This window comes from Halichondria panicea, chromosome 15 (assembly GCF_963675165.1).
Source record: "Halichondria panicea chromosome 15, odHalPani1.1, whole genome shotgun sequence".
Taxonomy (NCBI): Eukaryota; Metazoa; Porifera; class Demospongiae; order Suberitida; family Halichondriidae; genus Halichondria; species Halichondria panicea.
Window position 1 is genome coordinate 5531859 of NC_087391.1, and position 17354 is coordinate 5549212.

The 17354-nt window shown below is 45.4% G+C and overlaps 5 protein-coding genes across 5 annotated transcripts; 4 read left to right on the forward strand and 1 right to left on the reverse strand.

Moving 5' to 3' along the window:
• Positions 1-17: 17 nt before the first annotated feature.
• LOC135348715 (ATP-dependent RNA helicase TDRD9-like) lies at positions 18-11533 on the reverse strand. The gene is made up of 25 exons (XM_064547011.1): positions 10676-11533; positions 10259-10339; positions 10045-10203; positions 9863-9966; positions 9712-9816; positions 9545-9632; positions 9397-9454; positions 9090-9292; positions 8885-9016; positions 8606-8832; positions 8257-8320; positions 8025-8191; positions 7914-7953; positions 7748-7855; positions 7480-7580; positions 6998-7241; positions 4487-4705; positions 4194-4418; positions 2732-2863; positions 2376-2522; positions 1928-2205; positions 1361-1499; positions 1096-1211; positions 613-852; positions 18-349 (listed from the first exon to the last, which is right to left on the reverse strand). Exons 1-25 carry the CDS (start codon positions 11489-11491, stop codon positions 169-171), a joined length of 4374 nt encoding a protein of 1457 aa, XP_064403081.1. The 5' UTR covers positions 11492-11533; the 3' UTR covers positions 18-168.
• Positions 5068-6167, forward strand: LOC135348730 (uncharacterized). The gene is made up of 2 exons (XM_064547030.1): positions 5068-5326; positions 5424-6167. The coding sequence occupies exons 1-2, from the start codon at positions 5146-5148 to the stop codon at positions 6125-6127; spliced, it is 885 nt and encodes a 294-aa protein (XP_064403100.1). The 5' UTR covers positions 5068-5145; the 3' UTR covers positions 6128-6167.
• On the forward strand, positions 6131-6771 carry LOC135349234 (uncharacterized; the record flags this gene model as incomplete). The annotated part of the gene is made up of 1 exon (XM_064547743.1): positions 6131-6771. A coding segment is annotated over one exon (471 nt), but the record flags the coding sequence as incomplete, so codon positions are not given.
• Positions 11534-11637: 104 nt separating the features above from the next.
• Positions 11638-15579, forward strand: LOC135349388 (E3 ubiquitin-protein ligase synoviolin B-like). Its single transcript, XM_064547918.1, has 11 exons — positions 11638-11995; positions 12220-12372; positions 12544-12696; positions 12779-12905; positions 12966-13065; positions 13126-13191; positions 13311-13579; positions 13810-13953; positions 14054-14260; positions 14524-14701; positions 14974-15579. The coding sequence occupies exons 1-11, from the start codon at positions 11753-11755 to the stop codon at positions 15470-15472; spliced, it is 2139 nt and encodes a 712-aa protein (XP_064403988.1). The 5' UTR covers positions 11638-11752; the 3' UTR covers positions 15473-15579.
• A 170-nt stretch (positions 15580-15749) lies between these two features.
• On the forward strand, positions 15750-16937 carry LOC135349389 (uncharacterized). Its single transcript, XM_064547919.1, has 2 exons — positions 15750-16154; positions 16206-16937. Exons 1-2 carry the CDS (start codon positions 15789-15791, stop codon positions 16350-16352), a joined length of 513 nt encoding a protein of 170 aa, XP_064403989.1. The 5' UTR covers positions 15750-15788; the 3' UTR covers positions 16353-16937.
• Positions 16938-17354: the final 417 nt, after the last annotated feature.

Consider the following 17354-nt stretch of genomic DNA (forward strand, 5'->3'; position numbering starts at 1 on the left):
GTGCACTTTCAACAACATTTCACGTAATTATAAGAGATAATAAAGAATCATGAATTGAAGTATAAATAGTTGTGAAAAACAATCTCATTTGAGAGTATGATAATATATATGTGAACGAGAGAAAGAGAATAAATGAAACAACAGTTTGGACGGGTTAAATAATAAAGTTCATGTTTTCAGTTCTAGTTTGCTGAGCTCCTCCCTGCTCAAGTCCAGCTGCAGGTCATCACTGAACAATCTCTCCTCACACACTCTGTGCTTCACTGTGGAGAAGTGATGCTTGAGCTCCAGGGGACACCCACACAGCACATTGCATAGGTCACATGACAGCCTCGCAGGTGTACGAGAACTAACCAATAAAACAACAAAATATCATATGACAATTAATCTAGCTAGCATGTAATTACTGTGTATAATAATGAAGTCTCTTTAATGCTGTCACTATAAATCCTCCAATATAATATGGTAGCTGCTGTTGAAGAGTAGACTAGGTACCGCATTTATTTGATTAGGGCCACACTAAAAATAGTTCCGGTTTGCAAAACTATGTACACAAAACGTAGCATGGATTGGTGCTATAATCCAAATGTCTTGTTGCCATAATAAACTCACTCTGATGTCTTCTTGTGTAGTTCCTTGATGGCCTCCCTCAATAGCAGTACTCTAGCACTCCTCTGCTGGTCAATCCTCTCCTCAGAGATGTTGATGCCAAGGTGTAGGGGGAAGAGAGGATGGGAGGAGTCGTCTGTCTCCCCTGTATCCACTCTGAGTATATCCCTCCTCCTCACCTTGTTCCAGCCTGCACTCACTCCTTGGTACGGTGTGATGGAGTCACGAGGCTTCAGAATTAGCCTGAGGATAATTATACGCAACAGAGCTGTATACACAATGTCATGCATACATAGCTAAACAAGCAGAGATCTGAACACTTTGTTTATCTTACAAGGAGGTAGCTCTAGTATTGAAAAGGACCACTACACATGTACAGCTGCAACACACACACACACACACACACACACACACACACACACACACACACACACACACACACACACACACACACACACACATGCATAATTACCAGCAGGGACTCACTCTTTAATGAGGTTCCTTGCTTTCGTCTGGACCTCCTGCAACATGGTGTCATTCAACTCTCCAATAACATCCTCGTCCCCTACAGCGAGGTTGATCACCAGACGAAGGTTGTTCACCTGTGGAGTGGGCGTGTGTGTGTGTGTGTGGTACCAGTAAAGGTAGTGTATACATGTAGCTGCATGGCGAAATGCATATTGCAAACTAGTTTTCGTTTCCAGGAGCTATAGTGTTATAACAGACAAAGTGGCCAAAAACAAGGCAGTACCATTTTGAGGTCATCCTGTGAGATGAGGGTGTCAAAGGTCAACTCCATATCGTGCTCACTGTAGATGCTCTCATCTGTGTCCACATCGAAACCCAACCCACAAATGGCCCCAGTGTACTGACGCTTCAACTCATCAGCTCTGGAGAACAAAGCACGTGGAATATTACACCTGTTATAGTTGGAACATCTTTCAACAGCCATAAACTTGAATTCCGTTGATATAATCTAAACAATTTTATGATTTTCTGAAAGCTTGGGAAGAGACCTTTCAAATGGTACCATCAATAGTCATATTTGTAAGATCAGAAAATTTGCTGATTTCGGCCAAATACCATGGATTATAGCCCATGGTCCAAAGGCGAAAAATACCAAATTAGGGTCCCAAATAAATTTTGGATTGAAACACATCATATGAAAGGTCTCTTTCTAAGCTTTCAGAAAATTTTGAAATTGGATCATCAGAACAAAAGTTAATGGCTATTGAAAGATGTTCAACTAGACCTGCATACACGCACGGCTTATAATAGCTACTAGCTAGCTACTAATACGTACATGTAGTACGCTCACCTCATCTCCACACAGGGTGCAAACAAAATGGCGACCAAGTGGAGGAGTGCAGGGATGTTGGGCATGAGGGTGGTGTGTCTAGCGATGCAGGTATTGCCTGAGGGGTTTAACGCCACATAGCCTGCCACCATCAGTCTGTCACGACGGTCCTGTGGTTCACTGTTGACCACGATACAATTGACTGAGTCTCGCTCGATGCGAGCCTGTCGGTATCCCCCGGCAATGGTCATCTGGTGGAAGGTCACCTCGTACATACTGTCAGGACCTCTCAGCTCAAACTGAAGAAGAAAAAACCTGTTTATAAACTTTGCTTGCTTAGACATAAACCAAAATTATAAATCTTGTAGGGATACTAAGTGCCTGAGGGATACTAGTCCCCAGAGGCACTTCTCCCTTGTATATCTAATCATCAACTAGTGTCTAACGTTTGTTTGTTCAATGTCCCCACCTTCCTGCCTCTGGGGTACTTCTTGGTCCTGTCCTCCTCCAGCCAGGGGATGGTCTTGGTGGTGCTGGACTCGTACCTCCCTCCTCTACCCCCCACACTGGTCGAGGCCTCGGACGCCTGAGCTGCTAGAGTCTGAACGTGGGCAAACTGCACCGGGGGGTGGGGCGTTAGCATAATCAAGGCAATCATAATAATTATACACAATCATAACTTGGAATACCTACATGTACTAATCTGTACAATAATTATTGATCAATTTTTGGTAGCTTCTTTGAGAGACCATAAGAAAAAGACCAGCTACCAATACAGCTTCTACAATTAGACACAAGGTAGGCTAAAATCACAGCCAGACTCACCTTCGAGGGGTAGGGCTCCTCACAGTGGACAGCATGACCTTCTTTCACAAGCACCTCGTTGATGAAGATGTCCTCCTGGCTTGTCGTATCGTACAAGTCGACACGTAGGGAATTCCCCACATGAGAGTACACCTGTGCAGGGATACAAGCGTTGTACAAGGGGGATTCCCCAACATGTCTAGAATAAATCATCACCTAACAGTTTAGTCATACGGAAGCCATACCTAAAAAGTGGCCAATTCACCGTACAGAGTCGTCCACACATAGTGGTGCTGTAAGTGGCTGATAAGTGTTTGTAGTAAGCTACTGTGAGATCACACATGCACACTTAGCTAAAATATTTGACAAATCTAATTAGCTGCTAGTAAACCACTTATCCAATGCAAACAGTCATTTAGACAGCTGCACAAGTAGCTCATGTGTAATTTGCCAGACGTTACCTCTGGGATGAAACGACTACCTTGCGAGACTACTAGCGGTTGTAAATTAATATGCTGTAATACAACCATTTTCACTTCACTTGAAATGCAAACTTTAAAGTCAACCACTAGCTACAGTGTACACAGTGGGACCACACTATAGGCTCTGTACACTAGCTACATGTACAGTGTACACAGTGGGACCACACTATAGGCTCTGTACACTAGCTAGCTACAGTGTACACAGTGGGACCACACTATAGGCTCTGTACACTAGCTACAGTGCACACAGTGGGACCACACTATAGGCTCTGTACACTAGCTACAGTGCACACAGTGGGGCCACACTATAGGCTCTGTATACTAGCTACAGTGTACACAGTGGGGACCACAGTATAGGCTCTGTACACTAGCTACAGTGTACACAGTGGGACCACACTATAGGCTCTGTACACTAGCTACAGTGTACACAGTGGGGAACACAGTATAGGCTCTGTACACTAGCTACAGTGTACACAGTGGGGCTACACTATAGGCTCTGTACACTAGCTACAGTGTACACAGTGGGGCCACACTATAGGTTCTGTACACTAGCTACAGTGCACACAGTGAGACCACACTATATATAGGCTGTGTACACTAGCTACAGTGCACACAGTGGGACCACACTATAGGCTCTGTACACTAGCTACAGTGTGCACAGTGGGACCACACTATAGGCTCTGTACACTAGCTACAGTGTACACAGTGGGACCACACTATAAGCTCTGTACACTAGCTACAGTGTACACAGTGGGACCACACTATAGGCTCTGTACACTAGCTACAGTGTACACAGTGGGACCACACTATAGGCTCTGTACACTAGCTACAGTGTGCACAGTGGGACCACACTATAGGCTCTGTACACTAGCTACAGTGTACACAGTGGGACCACACTATAGGCTCTGTATACTAGCTACAGTGTGCACAGTGGGACCACACTGTAAGCTCTGTACACACTTGAGGTAAACTAGGATAGCGTATTCAGCTTTTTGCCTCACCTGAATCATGAGGTATTTGCTCATTGTGAGTTGCTTGAACCTGTCGTTTGCCTCAGCTGACCACTTGCCATCAGATGAGCTCTGAATGGTGGGTTTGACGGACGTGAGGAAACACTCGATGGCCTGCATATCGAGCTCTGTGTCACTGGAGGAGAGCTCACACAGTACACCAGTATTCACCATCTCCACGTTACCGTAGTCCACAAATACCACATGGGCATACACCTGTGAGGGTGTGTGGGTGGTGTGAGGTTGTGAGAGTGTGGGTGGTGTGAGGTTGTGAGGGTGTGTACCTCATTTGTCTCCTCGACGACCTCCATGCCAACGACCTTTGCCCGATAAAACAGCCCGTCCTCAGAGAAAGGGGCAAGACAGAACATGCCCTCCATCTTGGCTGGGGGACAAAGGAGTGGCTTCAGACTACGAGTGTTGATACTGTCCAATAGCCGTCTCATGTTCGTCGTGGCAACCTGGTCAGCCAACTGGGCCCAGAAGTGGCCAGCATCAATGTACTGCAGGATAGGTCAGTATGCGCAATGTGGCTTTAATTAAAGTAACAAGGTCAAACAAGAATATGAGCAATAAAGTTACAATAATCATCGTAAGAGTCATTGTCTGTTTTCTTACACTTAATGAACATACCGAATAATTAATTTTGTTGGTGAAAAAACTTTGCAAATGTTAGCGGATTATATTTTGCGTAGTGATGCTCACAAAACATTCTAGTAATACAATAATTATTATAAGACTTATTTTCGCAAAAATTTCATCAAACACGGAAATCTCAATTATAGTTGTACGGTCTATTACCTCTATCGTGTCATGTTATGTGTGGGTGTTTCAAGTGTGCTAATTAAGTCTATAAAACGTGCAGAGCTACAGCAAACCGTATCCGACTGATTATCATCACACGTACGACACTGTCACTATTCCCGTGGAGACTATACTAACTATGTCTTCTGTACTCATAATATTTTGCTGCCTCCTTGGTCTGGGGTCAGCCTGGAACCAACCGAGCACCTGCTATGTTAGGAGCCAATGCTCCAGTGGAACTGAGACACACCTAACAAAGATCAGTGAATCATTGGAACATATTCGTGAAGCACTGGAAACTATTGCCGACAGATTGCTGGGTAAGTACGTAACAATACTCACAGTCAAAAGTGACTCAAGTGTGTATATTGCTATCCATGCATGTAACTACAATAATCTGTCTCTTAACTGTTGCAGATGATGAAGGAAATGAAAGTGCACCAGTGTCAACTACCAGCATGCCAACAGGAGCCACATCAACCATGGAAGCAACAACTGCCACTACCAGTGAACCAACAGCAGCCACATCAACCATGGAAGCAACAACTGCCACTACCAGTGAACCAACAGCAACCACATCAACCATGGAAGCAACAACTGCCACTACCAGTGATCCAACAGCAACCACATCAACCATGGAAGCAACAACTACCACTACCAGTGAACCAACAGCAGCCACATCAACCATGGAAGCAACAACTGCCACTACCAGTGAACCAACAGCAGCCACATCAACCATGGAAGCAACAACTGCCACTACCAGTGAACCAACAGCAGCCACATCAACCATGGAAGCAAAAACTGCCACTACCAGTGAACCAACAGCAGCCACATCAACCATGGAAGCAACAACTGCCACTACCAGTGAACCAACAGCAATGACCACAGACCCACCAACTGCTTCTGACACTTGCGGTGGACCAGGATGGACGAGAGTGGCCTACATTAACATGACCGACCCCAACCAACAATGCCCTCAAGGACTTCAACTGACAGACTATTCGATAAGATCATGTGGTCGTGCATCAACGTCTAGTGGTGGTGTTTGCTCATCTGTCATGTTTCCAGTGGATGGTGTCCAATACAGGCAGGTGTGTGGGAGAGCAATAGGTTATCGGTAGGGAACCAACTACGCATTCTTTGGATACTACCATGGAGGTAGGAATACTATCAATGTTGGATATGTCGATGGACTCAGTGTCACGCATGGGCAATCTCCACGCACACATATCTGGACATTTGCCAGTGGTCTGTTCAATGGAACCGGTAACGGTTATTCTCACCTGCGCTGTCCTTGTGATGAGGGGAACACTTATGGTTCTCCTTCTCCTCCATTTGTGGGAAATGACTACTTTTGTGATAGTGTGGCCACACCTAATAACTGGAATGTAAACCCGAATCGTTTCTATCCCGACAATGCGCTGTGGGATGGTCAGTCCAGCCTCAACACATGTTACAATAACAATAATCCTCCGTGGTTTACGAAAACTCTATCAACTCCAACTACTGATGACATTGAGCTACGAATGTGCTTCCATAATCCCAACATACATTCTAACATTGGACTTCAGCTCTTGGAACTATACATCAGTTGAAGTGATTGTGAATGAATATTTGCTGAGAGCTTTTAGTTTATTAACAAACTCTCTTAGTTTAGCTGAGTGAGAACATGAACACTACAAGTGAACTCTACCTAGCATTCTCGTATTGTAGACTATAGCTATAAAAGTTTGTTGCATGTTTGAAAAAGATCAAAGAAGCCACAGCGCAACTATTTTCATTTAGATCACAGTCGTATGATGTACTATTACTGCACTGGAATTGTAAAGCAGTGCAATAATAGCGTATCACATCCGGACCAGTACTACATGCGGCTTGTTTTCGAATAAAGGCCGCGGCTAAAATGTTCAGTCCTCTCTGTCCTTGTGATGAGGGGAACACTTTTGGTTCTCCTCCATTGACTACTTTTGTGATAGTGTGTAATTACATACCTCAGTGATGACAATCTGCTTAGTGCCACTATCAGGGAGCTTCATCTCCTTCAGTGCCCCGGCTCTAATTACAGGGACGTCCTCGTTCCTCTGTGAAGAGGGGAGAGGGGACTCGTCAATGTAGAGGGCAAGCTTGTTCCTCTCTTGTCGGCGTTTGAGTGCGATGAGGACAGCATCCAGGACGGGGGCGTCGGCTGATTGTGATCGGGAGTGCGAGTGAGGTCTCTCAAACTCAACAAACACTCTAACATGAGAGGAGGAGGGGCCAAGTAATGGAGAATATATAAATACAAGTATACTGTACTAGTTACAATAAATATGAGCAAGGGCTGGAGGCTGTGGCATGGACAGTACATGCACACACACAGTATATTCCGTAACATGCATAGACTGTACAGTACTAACTGTAGAGCTGTAGAGCTACAATGTACGTAAGTAACTATTCTCTATTTATATGATAGTGTGTGTCTCTGTGCTCTCACTTGAAAGTCTCAAAGTGAAGTGCTTTTCCTTTGCCGCAGATGTTGAACATCTGGCAGATCTGGTCACTGTGGGTTACAGGATCACGAGGTAGTGCTGACAACTACAAGTGCCGGGAATTAAAGAGAGTATTGCATTATCAGTTTGTAAGGTCATTCCACAACACACACTAGTCATCAAGCCCCCCCCCCCCACACACACACACCATCAAGCTCCCCACACCCACACACACACACACACACACACACACACACACACACACACACACACCATGATGGTTGTCTTTGGGTCATGGCCGGACATGGCCTTCTCACAACTCTCCTCCTCTAGAGGCAGCCAGCTAAAGTATTGAGGGTAGAACGACCCGCAGATCACCAACTGCAAGCGTCATACAATAAAGGATAATCGATGCTGCACTGTAAAGAAATAAAACTACCTTGAGAATCAATCTGTGATGGCGATCTTCCTCAAACTTTCTGTGGTGGGAGGAAATTAGATTGTACTTTGTGTGAGCTAGCGGCCTCGTTGTACTGGGTCTAAAGGTCACCTGATAGTAGTGCGTTTTGGGGGACGAATACCGCGAGTTGCCAGCCTCATTCGTAGTTCCCTCACAACCTCGTCGACCTCGCGAATGGCTCGATAACTGATCATGTTTCTCTCGCACCACCGCTCCTCATTTGAACCACGGAAGAGATGTCTCTGTTCTCTCCACGCCTATGAGGGGTACGTAAAGTCATGTGACAGTCATGTGACCTACTGTACAGAAACCACTAACGTACATTGTATGCATTGAGAAATGCCAAACAGTCGCTGTCTGTTCCATTCGCCCAAGCTCTCTTTGACCTGGAGGAAATAGCTCTCTTATCAATATAATTTATATATAGTTTTGACTTCATTTATTGGCTATAGCGTCTAGCGTAGCATCTTCGAACAATCTTAGTTGTAAGCTTTTAGAAATACGATTGCCAGAACTGAAGTTATGGCTGTTTAAATACATGTAGTCTATACATTTTGTTAGCAATACCCAGTAAAGCACAATAGGGCCTTGGCCTAATTACTCGTAAGGAAATCAAACCAACCCACATATCCTTATAGAGTTATATAGTTGCACATAATTACAGAACGTACTTGTAAGACTTGAGAGGGTTTGTAAACGAGCTGCTGAGGAGGGGGCGTGCTGAGAGGGCAGCTGCGATGATGATGCAGTCCTCCAGACACCCAAACACATGACCCAGGATCACCAAACGCCCCAGACGCACGTCTATAGGGAGTGTCTCCAAAATGACCCCTACAAAGGTCAAATCTCCGTTGTAGGGGTTGTTTACCCCTTCGTATAGCACTGTCAGCGCACCCACCTATATAGAGAGAGGGAGAGTTACGATATCACATTCTAGGGATTGACCACACCTCCTTGAGATTGAGGATAGCTCTCTCAATATCGTCCAGTTTGGGTGGCTGGAGGGCAGAGCCTAGGATGGAGCGGGGTTCACCAAAGTCCAACTTTTTGGCCTTCAAGATCACACTTTCCAGGGGACAGCGCTGGTGTGTGTGTGTGTGTGTGTGGGAGGGGGTACAGGTGTGTGTGTGTGCAGTTGAAGTGGGCGGGGCTTACTAGCATCTCAGGAGTGCTGTACTCTGGCACATGTTTGTTGTAGAAATCTCTCTTTATCAACCGATAGCATCTCCCCCTAGCCACACGACCTGCTCGGCCCTTTCGCTGAGTCAGCGATGCTTGAGAGGCCAGAACAGTCTTGAGGCACACATACTTTGTTCGCCAGTCACACGTCAGCTGCTTCACCAGACAAAAATCAATCACTGCATGGAAAAAAGAATTGCTTGCTTATCTATGGCAATCTACTCTTTATACATGTTCAATGCAGCTGCATTTAAGTATATATACCACAAGTAGGCCCACCCACCATAGCGAATATCTGGGACAGTGATGGAGCTCTCAGCAATGTTTGTAGCCAGAATTATCTGCAGATTAAAAAAACAATTCATCAGCAACGACTAATGATAGAACTTGGTAATCTATAGTAAGAATATACAACAGTGCATGAGGCTTACCTTTCTGCTTCCAGCTTCAGGCTTGAGGAAGACTCGATGTTGGTTCTCTGAGGATATGGTGGAATGGAGGGGGAGCATCGTCCAGTTGCTGGAGGGGGGAGGTTGTAATATGACAAGCCACACCGTACACAGTAGTGTAATATGTGTGTGTGTATTCGCAGTCTTACTTTGTTCCCGAGCGTTTTGAGAGGAGATCCTGCATTTCCCGTATCTCTGGCAGTCCCGGTAGAAACACAAGCACGGTCCCTCGCACAAAATTTCCCTTACCATACCTGCACAATGGGTGTGGTCGAACAAAAATAACCCCGCCCCTTTTACCTTGGGTCATCGGAGGCGAGATCGTCAAAGCTCAGAATGAGACGAAGTGCCATGTTCATAGCCTCCTCCGTCACTCTGGGATTGTCTGGATCCATCGGTTTGCACTGTGGGAAAGCATCATTTGGGGATTTTAGTAATGTACATAACAAAACACCTCCCACACACTCACACCACACACTCACAGTTCCCACGTGTCGGATGTCGTCCAGGAAAAACTCGAGGACAGGATGGGTCCTCCCCTCCACAGACAGTTTGGGGGCAGGGCGGGGAATACCCTCCACACGGGACGAGAAATAGTTAGCAAACATCTGTGCCTCGATTGTGGCCGACATGAGGATCACCTGACAGAGATTGTGTAACACTTGGTACGAATGTTACGCTATGGTACTGCATTACCTTGACAAGCTTTGAGTTAGTTCTGATGAGCTTACGCACGACAAGCAGGCAAAAGTCCGTATCCTTGTCTCTCTCATGGACCTAAAGAGTGACCACACATGTGTACATACAGTATCATACATCACGGATATTTACTTTGACAAAAATACCATGGTCTTTTTCCGAAAATGCGAAATTATGGCCGATTCCAAATTTGAGCACAACATCTCAACGGACTACTTCTTCTAAGCTTTCAGAAATCAAGTCCGTTGAGATGTTATAGCAGGCATTGAATTTGGAACATCAGAACTCTAGTTACAGAAAGGACTCTAGTACTCGCAAAAATACAGGCCTAGGCAGGCAGTACAATCTGCTTCTAAAAAGCCACTAAGGCAGACATTATTATAGCTGTGTGTACGTACACCCACGCTGCCTCACCTCATCCAGAATAATGTGTGTGTACTGGTTCAAGCTCTTCATGTTGATCATCTTCTGCAGCAGTACTCCGGTCGTAACAAAAGTCAGTCGTGTGTTTTCACTAATATTCCTGTCCATGCCAATCTGATAACCCACCATACCCCCCACGTCCCACCCCCTGCATTGGGACACGTATTTGGCGATACTTGTGGCAGCGATACGACGAGGTTGGGTACAAACAATGTTGCAATACTTCTGGCTTCTCACATGATGGTCCAGAATGTATTGCGCCACTTGCGTGCTTTTACCACTCCCGGTTTCGCCTTGGATCACTGTCACTGAGTTTGACTCTATCACACGGACGATCTCTTGTCGATGGTTTGCAATCGGGAGTGGAGGAGTTAAATTGACGTCAAAACTACAACTTTTGTACACGTCCGTTTCGGTGTTTTGTCGAGGGTCATAATCGTCATCGCCTGGAAAAGCGCTAGAGTTGAAAGGTCGACTGGTGGGTCCAATATCCTCGGTCCCGGTGGTGCTGGTGATGTCTGTTTCATCTTCATTATAGATCTTTGAGATTTCCTCCAATCTACGCACACGATCATAATAGCTGTCCTTTGCCTTTGCTGGAGAGCGTTTAAGAGGTTGTGGACGGTTGGCCTGTCGTTGTCTCTCCTTGGCTGCTTCGACTGCAATGGCCTCTGCTTTGAGCTTCTCTATCGCTGCTGATCGACCCACCCCGGGACCTGTCACTACGGGCATGTTCTCGGGGACCCTTGGCAAGGGATTAGAAGTACAGAACCAGCCTAAAACATCATCGTTGCTGAAGAGGGCCATTTTTTTTCTTTGTTTAGTTGGCTTGCCACGTGGGTGCTGGAGGAAAGCCCATCCCTTTTTCTTAACCTTAGGGGAAAACCATTTTGTATTAGTTTGCTGCTAGGGGAAACCCCTAACTACTGTACCTTATCAAAGTCACATGCTATGCTTAGACCAATCACTAGGGCACACATTTTACTATTGTCTTGTTTGTGGTAGCTTTTCATTGTATCTCATCTTGGCAAGCAGAAGCTTGTTCGCTACTATTCTCCTGTGACTTTCATGTACAGCAGTAGTACGGCCATGAGAGTGCTCCTGCTAACCCTGGGAGCCACGGCCCTCACTAGTCTGGTGGTCAGCAATGCTTACTTGAAGAAGGAGCAGTTCTATCCCACTGTAGTGTACCTGCTCAACTCTAACAGGAGTCTGTGTGTGCTCTATCTGCAGGGATTTGTGACACTGTATCTGCTGTGTAGCTTGCTCAAGAAAATGTTCTTTGGTACTCTCAGAGATGCCGAGGTGGAGGTACGTGTGTACATGTACGTTACGTTTAATAATTAAGGCAACCGGACCGCCCTCTAAATAATGTTGTGACATTTCGCCCAATATAGCTCTATTTGTATGCAGTTTGCAGTTTGTGCACATAATAACGATACAGCAGTAGTTTATATATCTCGTCTCTGAAGTCCCTTATCTAATGTGTAACTAGCATACGCTGCACTGGCTGGATTGTGTAATGCTTCCTGCAGCACCTGATAGAGAGCTCGTGGTTTGCAGTGCTGGAGACCTTCATTCTACTAGCTGCCTTTCATCAGGAACTCAACATTACATTTGTGTCCATGATCTCAGTGCTGTTTGTTATGAAGAGCTTCCACTGGCTCGCAGGAGACAGGGTCGACTATGTGAGTAGTGTGTGTGGGCGTGTGTGTAGGGTGGGGGTGGAGGAGTCTTTCTTTGACTTCTCATAACTTTTGTTGGGAATGTCCAATTCCAGAAATGCCTCATTTACACACTAGGATACTTATGTATGATCACCTAAAATCTTATTGACCTCCTCTCCCCCCTCCCTCCAGATGGAAAGGAGCCCCCTCATTTCCTGGTTGTTCCACTTGAGGGCAGTGACCCTCCTACTGTTACTAGGGACTCTAGACTACCTGTGTATGCGTAGTGCCTGGAGGAGTATAGCAACAAAGGGACTGTCAGTGGAGATTGTGTTTGGACTTGAGGTACACTCTCCGGTCTCTGAAATTATCATTTTTAACTGATTGTGGCTGTTCACAAAGTTTGCTAACCCCCACCTCTCTGCAGTATGCCATCATGTTCTTAAACCTGATAAACACTCTCCTTCGTTACATCCTCCACACTATTGACCTTCAAAGTGAAGACCCTTGGGAGAATAAAACCATCTACATGAGAATTGTTGACATTATACTAGGTTTGAAATTTTGTACTTACTATATTGTAACTTTGTTACTTTGTCTACTCTTGTGTGCAGGTTTTTTCAAGCTGATCATCTATGTCAGCTATATGAGCTTCATGCTTTATGTTTTGTTCATTCCTCTACACATTGCCAGGAGAATCTACATCACAGCCAAGTAAGTACCGCCCACACCCCACACCACACCCACACACACACACACACATACACACTGTAGGAACTTTCAGAAGAGCATCGCTGACGTGATCTCCTCACACAAAGCCATCAGAAACCTCAACACACTGTAAGTATAGTTCCCATAAGTTAGTAACCTCACATGACTCTGTATTTCTACATGTAGGTCTATATAATTATATACTGTATCGATAATCCATACCTCACCCCCCCCCCCTCCACACATAGGTACCCTGATGCCACTGCCGATGAACTGAACACAGCTAACAACGTGTGTATTATTTGTCGCGAGGAGATGGCTGATCGTTGCAAGAAGCTTCCCTGTAACCACATATTCCACATGGCTTGTCTCCGCTCCTGGTTCCAGCGACAACAGACTTGCCCCACCTGTAGAATGGACGTACTCAGTGAGAGTGCGGTCTCCAGGATGAACCAGGCGCAGCAGAGGAGAGCCAACATTAACCAACAACAACCTCCACCACAGCCGGAGGGACAAGGTGATTTCACAATTAAAAGATGAATGTTGTATGTAGCCCTTTGAAAGGCCTATCTAAAGGGATGTGTTAGAGAGATTTTTCCAAAATGGGCCTGTTTTGATAGCTACGTCAGTGGGTGTCCTAGTTATAGTGGACAGTACTATAAAATTATGACCATGTCTGTATCTCAAGCATTACCTGTGTACACTGGTGTGTGTTGATGTGTGTGCTTTGTGTTTCTTCCTGTGTAGGAGGTCTTCCTCCCCCTAATCTTGGCTTCCCCATGATGTGGCCAGGAATGGTCCCACCTCCTCCAATGCAACAAAACCAACCACCACAGCCAGCACCAGCGGCCGCGGCTGCAGGACCTCAGCAGCAACCCAGGGAGGAGCAAGGTATGTACCACACACCACCACACTTGTATGCTAGCTGTACTGTACTGTGTCCATGTATGCCTAGATTGTGCAGCCTTTGTAATAGCGTTTGTTTCTCTAGATGGTGGTGGTAATGCTCCAGCCACAGAAGGTGTTGCTCCAGTGGATGGTCAGCCAGCAAACAATGGTCAGAGTGCCAATGGCCCCGAACCTGGTCAAGGGGCAAACATGCTGCCTCCATTTCCACCATTTATGGTACCTCCACCGTTTGGGCTCATGCCGCCACCGTTTGGAGCTGTGCCATCGTTTGGACCTGTACCACCATTTGGTGAGGATATTGAATAAATGTGTTACATAAGTGCAAACTTGTGTGTAGTAAGAATACATGCATGTACACTGATTAGTCTTCGTTCTGCAGCAGTAAGTACATGTAGTGTTAGTACTGTTCATTATATTATGATGGAATTGGCTCTGTAACTAGAGTTCTGATGGTCCAAATTCAATGATTTTCTGATTTTCTGAAAGCTTGGAAGGAGCCCATTCAGATGGCATATTGATCTATATCACAACCTAACCCCCCCCCCCCTCCAGGTGGCATGCCGAGTGGTGATGTAATGGCAGGCCTAACAGACGAGCAGCTGCACTCTCTCGAGGGTATGGAGAGAGCCAATGTTGAGGCTCGTGTTCAACTATTGAGGAATGTTCAGAGACTGCTAGACTCGGCAGTGACCCAGCTCAACCAGTACTCTGCTGTTATGGCAACTCTGGGGTGAGTTGGAGCTGTCAGCTAGTCGTTCTTTGCTCAGTATATTTGCATGTGCAATCCCAAGAGACAAGTGTTAGTACTCTGAAGTGTGTGTGTTGCAGTCTTGGGATAGCTGTATCCAGTGTATTGTATTCTAGTACGGGCTAGTACAGTACTTCATTGTTTCTTCTCTACACTTAATGTAGTATCAATCTATTGAGTAGCTGTAATCATGTAGTTCACACTGTCTTTTCACATTGTTCATTGTGCTAACAATACCACTCTCTCTCCTATAGCCCTTCGGCTGGACCTGGTTTCCCTGGTTACCCCCCTCCCCCAGACCACACGGCGGGACCAACCCTCTACACAAGCCAAGCCACTCCCACTCAGAGTCGTCAGAAACCACCAGACACACAAACACAAACTAGCTTCACTGGAAGCTCCTCGAAACTTTCAGAGCTGAAACCTACTTTCTCATTCTCTAGTGGTAACTTGGAATCGGACACAGAAGAAAACTCGATTCCTGATCCTGGAACGGAATCGAGACAAGGTCTCAAGAGTGTAGATAATTTGACAGAGAGTGATGTCTCTGAAGAGGTCAAGTCTAAACCGCTGGTTCCAAAACTGGAGCCATTGGAGCAAGTGGACGATTCACTTAGCCAAGAAATGGCTGATATCAGACAACGCAGATTGCAGAGATTCAACTCAGTACCACAATCAGGTAGTGTTGTTGCCGTGGAGGACAGAGCTGGAACTAAAGATAGCGATGTGGACAATGTCACGGAGATCGATTAGTTAGCATAATATTGTGTTGACTCTGTATTCATTACTTACTAGGGTTTAATTACACGTATTCATGCTCCCGATTTTTGTTTTGCATTAAACTGTCTGCACCTCTCATGGCTAGGCTGACTATTTACCGTGAATCATCTACCTATACCAACTTGCTGCTTAGTCTCATGAATCAGCAGCACCTTTGGTGCGGCTGATTCATGAGACTACTTGCTTGTTCTTTGCCAGAGCGGGGCCGGGGGTAAAGGAATTGGGTTGTGTGGCTTATTCTCGAGACTAATGATATAAGGGGGGGGAGTGGCACTCCAGTGTTTTTGCAATGGACCCAAACTCCAAAGAAAAGAAGCTGGTTTTTGCTACCCAACAGCTCACTGCTAAACTGACCACAGTGGTGACAAGCTGTGCCAAGGAGATAGAAGAAGACGGTGCACTGCAGTTCAGCAAGAACTCTGGACGACGTGACAAGGGGATCATGAAAGCAACCCTACCCATCATGCTCGCTTATTGTGACTGGCTTATGGCTGTTGGTGTCAAAACTAGACAGCAAATGAAAGATATCTGGGAGAAATTTGTCGACAACAAGGACGTGCGGGACTGTGTGGAAGAATTGAAGCAAGCAGAAGAAGCTTTCAACTCGTTGCTGGAGGGGGTGAATGAAGTTGTGCAAAAGGACGAAGAAATTACGGTATGCATGAGCATTTTGATTGTTTTGTATTTTACTTTTTTCCTTGTGCAGCTAAAGTCCTTAGAGACAGTTACGAGGGGAGGAGTCCTACCGACGACATTACCACTGCAGGATCTGGATACTGGAGCTCAAATCATTACGGGAGATATTTTGAGAGATCCTTACACTCTGTTCATTTTGAACCGGAATCTTTCCTGAGGTCCATGCAACAAACACATTCAGGCTGTTCAAGCAGCATTGGGAGATTTCGAAAAACTTGGTTGTCGAGTAGTTTTGGTATTTAGTGGATCGAGGAAAGACACATTATTGTGGGAGGAACAGAATGAACGAATCAAAATGGCCAAATTTGTAGACGCTAATTGGTTGCTGTATCGCAAACTCAATCTCCGACGGCATGTGGACATACTCACGTCACACAATATGTGCAAATATGGAGAGCAAATGGTTGGTGGTGGCGAGTCACCTTCGAGCTCCGTACAATATCCAGATGATGACCTTTGGATCATGGGTGGAGATTTTATAGTCACACAAGACGGCCTTCTGGTGTATGCATATCATCAGCGAACCTTCTACCAAAGGCCAGCTGTAGAAGAGCTGCTCGATGCTTTGAAAGCTCACAATTAAGCCAGAAACATTGAACATTGAACTATGTTCGTGTGTGTGTTTGTCTCATTTTTGATGTCAGTTGCTTAAATCTCCTAGGAGCTAGTTGCTGACTGAAATTGTTTATGAGATGTACATGTACACGTATGCAATGTTTAATATACTGGTATATACAGTGGACACTTGCAACGGAGAAATGCATGACAACAGTAAAATGACTGCATGTTCTACAAAATCTAGCGCAGATTGTATAAAGCGTGATTGGGGGAAGTTGGGTTGTCGCCTGGTTTCACTTAATGATTTGTAAGTCCATTTGAACTCACGCCTTATCTATCACATGATCTACTAAACCTAACCACTAAAGCCACACCAATTCTTCCCAAAGCTATCTAGCCATCACATAATGAATCGTTTATTAGGGCCAAACTGAATAAATATCTATGATAGCATTCTAGTATCTAAGAATGCTTGCAATAATTTGACTGATGTATGTGTATTTTATTAGGTTTGTTTTTTAGGGGGGAGGGGCAAGCCCATGCCTTGGCTACATTAGTATTAGGTGTTGTGTGATCATCAGTTTTGTAGCTCAGTATATAC

What these genes read in the sequence shown, in the direction of transcription:
- LOC135348730 (XM_064547030.1), top strand. Translation starts at nt 5,146, where the DNA reads ATGTCTTCTGTACTCATAATATTTTGCTGCCTCCTTGGTCTGGGGTCA. An exon ending in TATTGCCGACAGATTGCTGG is followed by an intron (nt 5,327 to 5,423) that starts GTAAGTACGTAA and finishes TAACTGTTGCAG; the next exon opens with ATGATGAAGGAAATGAAAGT.
- LOC135348715 (XM_064547011.1), bottom strand. Translation starts at nt 11,491, where the DNA reads ATGGCCCTCTTCAGCAACGATGATGTTTTAGGCTGGTTCTGTACTTCT. An exon ending in CCAAAACGCACTACTATCAG is followed by an intron (nt 7,954 to 8,024) that starts GTGACCTTTAGA and finishes CTCCCACCACAG; the next exon opens with AAAGTTTGAGGAAGATCGCC. An exon ending in GCACCCTGTGTGGAGATGAG is followed by an intron (nt 1,500 to 1,927) that starts GTGAGCGTACTA and finishes TTTGTTCTCCAG; the next exon opens with AGCTGATGAGTTGAAGCGTC.
- LOC135349388 (XM_064547918.1), top strand. Translation starts at nt 11,753, where the DNA reads ATGTACAGCAGTAGTACGGCCATGAGAGTGCTCCTGCTAACCCTGGGA. An exon ending in TCAGAGATGCCGAGGTGGAG is followed by an intron (nt 11,996 to 12,219) that starts GTACGTGTGTAC and finishes TGCTTCCTGCAG; the next exon opens with CACCTGATAGAGAGCTCGTG. An exon ending in CAGGAGACAGGGTCGACTAT is followed by an intron (nt 12,373 to 12,543) that starts GTGAGTAGTGTG and finishes CCCTCCCTCCAG; the next exon opens with ATGGAAAGGAGCCCCCTCAT.
- LOC135349389 (XM_064547919.1), top strand. Translation starts at nt 15,789, where the DNA reads ATGGACCCAAACTCCAAAGAAAAGAAGCTGGTTTTTGCTACCCAACAG. An exon ending in AAAAGGACGAAGAAATTACG is followed by an intron (nt 16,155 to 16,205) that starts GTATGCATGAGC and finishes TTCCTTGTGCAG; the next exon opens with CTAAAGTCCTTAGAGACAGT.